The 4,283-nt window shown below is 34.9% G+C and overlaps 1 protein-coding gene across 1 annotated transcript; it reads right to left on the reverse strand.

Annotated features, from left to right (window-relative positions):
- Positions 1–717: 717 nt before the first annotated feature.
- On the reverse strand, positions 718–2,759 carry LOC110915506 (OVARIAN TUMOR DOMAIN-containing deubiquitinating enzyme 4). The gene is made up of 5 exons (XM_022160223.2): positions 2,065–2,759; positions 1,599–1,720; positions 1,449–1,489; positions 1,268–1,366; positions 718–1,186 (listed from the first exon to the last, which is right to left on the reverse strand). The coding sequence occupies exons 1-5, from the start codon at positions 2,543–2,545 to the stop codon at positions 1,036–1,038; spliced, it is 894 nt and encodes a 297-aa protein (XP_022015915.1). The 5' UTR covers positions 2,546–2,759; the 3' UTR covers positions 718–1,035.
- Between the last annotated feature and the right edge of the window lie 1,524 nt (positions 2,760–4,283).

Consider the following 4,283-nt stretch of genomic DNA (forward strand, 5'->3'; position numbering starts at 1 on the left):
ACCTGGGAAAACCCCTTTGTGAGAATCGAACCCATGACCCAATTTATAAGCCTTATCCCACCCCTAAGATACCACTAGGCTATAATGTCATGGGTATACCCAATACTAAAATACTAAGAGGACATTTCTTATGAGGACATGGGTATAATGCCATGGGTAATAATGCCATGACCCATCCATATACTATCAAAAGTGACTTATGAGGACATTTCTTTTACATTTATAAATACTGAACTACTACCAATACTAAGATAATGCATATATTTTTACTTTTATATGTAAGTTTTGACTTGTTACTAGCAAAAGAGATTAAATATTACAAACACATTTTCCAAATAAATTATAAAAAAATTAAAAAGGTTGGTTTTTAAATATTCAAATTACAAACACATTTTCCAAACAAATTAAATAAATTATAAAAAATAAAAAAAGTTGGTTTTTAAAAATTCAAAAAGCTTCACTGGTCCAGCACATTGGTGTTATTCTAGGAGAGCATCTAACAAGAGCATATACCATGACTAAAAGCATCATCACCAAACAGCTTGTGGCTCACTTACCAATACACAACTCTTTCAATTGAATCCATCCTATTTTCCAACACCATTATGCAACCAACTAACTAACAATCTAACATAATTAATCTTAACCATCATTTCCGGGTCAAGAAAACCCGACCCATTTATTCCCAAAAACCAGATGGTATAAACTAGAGATAAATCCCACAAAAAAGCACAATCCCTTTTAGTTGTGCTCAATCAAGGTCTATTTTTAAGTCACCATTTAACCTTTAACATAAAAGAGACACCAAAAATTGCTAACAAAATGCCTTCAAAAGCCCGATCGCGATCATGATCGCGCCCTTGACCCATTGAGTGAAATGTTGACATGAGACCAATGTAAAGGAATCTACACAAAAACGCAAAGAAATCTATGCAAATAACCAATTATAAGGGCCAAAGCCTGCAAGCGCGCAGGCAACACGCTTAGCTTTTCTTTTGGTTTATCGGGTATGGCAAGCGGCTATTATATGATACGTCATATGTCTTCCAATATGTCGTAATGACCATACCCATGAAACAGAACTTTTATCGAACTCTTCTCATCCTGTTCATACTCTTTACCATATGTTGCAATGTTCAACAGTTTTTGAGTGCTTCCCTCTAGCATGAAGACCGATATTGTGGTCCTATAAACGAAACGATGCAAACTCACATAGTGCGAAAGAAACTTGGCCACTTAGTGGTAAACAATGTGCAAGAAAACTTACTTGAGGACATGAGAAGCCATTAACAACTCGGGTTCTCCTCCCCATACATAAGGTTTCTCAATCATTTTCACATACGCATCGAAATCTTCCTCGATAAACCTTCAAAACGACGATAGAAATAAGAATTTTGTTTCTTTTGTACAAGCAGAAGCATTCATGGAAACTAAATCATCATACTTACCATTCAATCTCCTTTCGTCGCGTTAAGAGCTCATCAACAACCTGTACATCCCGATTTGCATTTAAAGATGATCAACATATGTCAAACTACGAAAAAACCAATCCGAATTCATAAATGTTGACTAAACAAAAAGGTCAAAATCGAATTTACTTGAGCTCTTAATTCATCCGCAAGTTCTTTCTGTCGATTCTCATCAGGAGCCCCCTCTCCATTTCTCAAGCATACCATATGCGCTATCGCTCTAAATAAACATCTCCCATCTGCCGGAACCCCTGCAACACTTTTAATCCTTAAAAAAATCTACTTATGTCACCTTAGTTGCACAACAAACAAATAAATCATATAATTCAATATTTATAATTCCTTTAGACACACTCAAAATGTTCAGCAAATAATAAAATTTGTAAAAATCAGAGTTACAAATCATATAATTTGAAATCAAATATCATAAATTTGCTATATCTGCAGACAAATTTAAACTAAATCCATTACACAAAAGCATAAACTCTGTTCTTATATCCAATTAAAAACTATATAGTTCGAATTGAATAATCATAAACTTGATAAACAATTGCAACAAAATGTAACTAGAACTACTAAAAATAAATTCACAAACCTGTTATTTTATAGTTTATGGAATTTTCAGAACCAGCAGCAATACAACTGGCATTAATTTTATTAACTTTATTATTATCATCAACAACCAGAGGCTCCAAACCGGTATCATAAACCTCTAAAGGCGGCGCAGCGAGGCAAGCGCATATACCGAACAAAAGCCAAGCCGTATAAGGCCGGTGAAGCCATCGCGCAGGACGAACATCCCAAGCAACGTTCCACGAGCCTTCACCAACCGGTCTAAGGTTATATTTTCCCCGGCTATTTCCAGCCGGAAGAATAGCATGCCATACAGATGCGGACACGTCAGAAACAGAGTAATTCAATCCAGTAGCAGTTGTAGAATGGTACGGAAGAAGTAGTTTGATCGAAAAACTGGCATCGGATTGGATGTGACGATGACGAGCCGCTAAGGCGTAGTGAGCGAGATGTGAACCGACAAGATAATGTTTCGGACGTGAGGAAATGACACCGGTGAGCATCACGGGGAGGGGGTGTTAAGCTAGCATTTTCGACGGCTAAGGAGTTTATAGTAGAAGATGTTTTGGTGTTGGTGTTGTGTGTAGAGAAAGAGATGATTTTTGGGTTGTATTGTTCGTTGATCGTGAAATATCTACGGTTGTCAAGAAGGTAGTGAAGGTGTTTGGCACGTGGTTCTCACAAGGTTGTGGTTGGTGAGGTATTCACGTGTTCATCAAGGAAGTGGATTTCGTGATTTCCTATACAATATGTTGCCTTAATGTTAATTGATGTTTTAGGAAAATAAATAAATTCTAAACCTAAATCTTAAAACAATCCAAATTATTAATTATTATTAAGCATAAATTCTAAACTTTCGAAATTCCAAATTAATTATTAACCAGTTGTATTCATTCGTGCGTCACAGTGGCGGAACTAGCCCAAAATTTAGGAGTACTCTAAAAAAATTGGGATTAGAGATATCATTTGTATAACGAAAAAGGAGTTGAGAGGTATTATTACACTACGGAGACGGAGTTGAGGGGTATTATTACACTACGGAGACGGAGTTCAGCCGTATTTTTACACTACGAAGACGGAGTTGAGCCGTAGCTCGTGCTATCCCTGCTAAAACATTAGCTCTGCCCCTGTCGTGCGATGCGGTGAGAATTTAGTTTTGGTTGGTTTCGTTTCAACTCATTACGATACTCACACTCAATTTTCCAACCGAAAGAGAAAATAAAGTTGTGATGTGCCAAAATGATATGACATGTGTTTAAAAATGAATACCGATATCAATAGTTCAATACCGATAATACTTGATATCGATACCAATTTCCATATTGGTTCGGTTCACCACGTTACCAATATGATATCGATAATCCAGTATACTTTGAATACAAATCCGTTCACCATGATACCGGTATGATGTCGGTAATCTAGTATACTTTGAATACAAATCCGTTTTTAACTGAATTCACACCAGAACGTCGAGAAAAAATTATCAAACAACCATGCGTGTTCAAATTCTTTTAAAGTTAACGAACACAACTTATTAAACGAAAATTAAATTAAATGAAAATTAGTTGAGTTAAAGACGTATATGTATTAAGTATAAATGATGAAACTTAAATAAAAAGTAGGCAATTGGATTTAAATAATCCGGCCTGGATGTTTTTGGCTAATAATAATCTCAACTGAGTTTATCCTCGACAATGGTTCAACCTTTTTCATTTTGTTTGTATAATGTTTCGCCGTTAAAAAAACATAACGGAGTTATTTTTTTTTTTCAAATTATAAACCGATATTTTATGGCTTTTGATTAGAACGAGAATACAAGTCGATTGATGTAAAATTTACCTCGAAATAGTGCTGCAAATGACGAAAACGATGCTTCAATTCGGGTGTTTAAACTTCTAATTAACAAAAATCAAGCCTTTTGTAGCACCATTTCGAGGTAAGTTTTACATCAATCGACTCGTATCCTCATTTTGATCAAAAGCTCTAAAATCGGCTTGTAATTCCGAAAAAAATTAACCCCGGTAAGTTATTTTTAATAGCAGACCATCATACAAACAAAATGAAAAGGTTGGACCACCGTCACGAATAAACTCATCGTCACAAATAAACTTAGTTAGAATTATTATTGACAAAAAATAGCTAGGTTGGATTATTTAAATCTAATTTGTCTAAAATTTATTATAATATATAATTATAATTACTATCCATTACCCATGCATTCTAATTTTATTATATCATAAA

Source organism: Helianthus annuus, chromosome 7, assembly GCF_002127325.2.
Source record: "Helianthus annuus cultivar XRQ/B chromosome 7, HanXRQr2.0-SUNRISE, whole genome shotgun sequence".
Taxonomy (NCBI): Eukaryota; Viridiplantae; Streptophyta; class Magnoliopsida; order Asterales; family Asteraceae; genus Helianthus; species Helianthus annuus.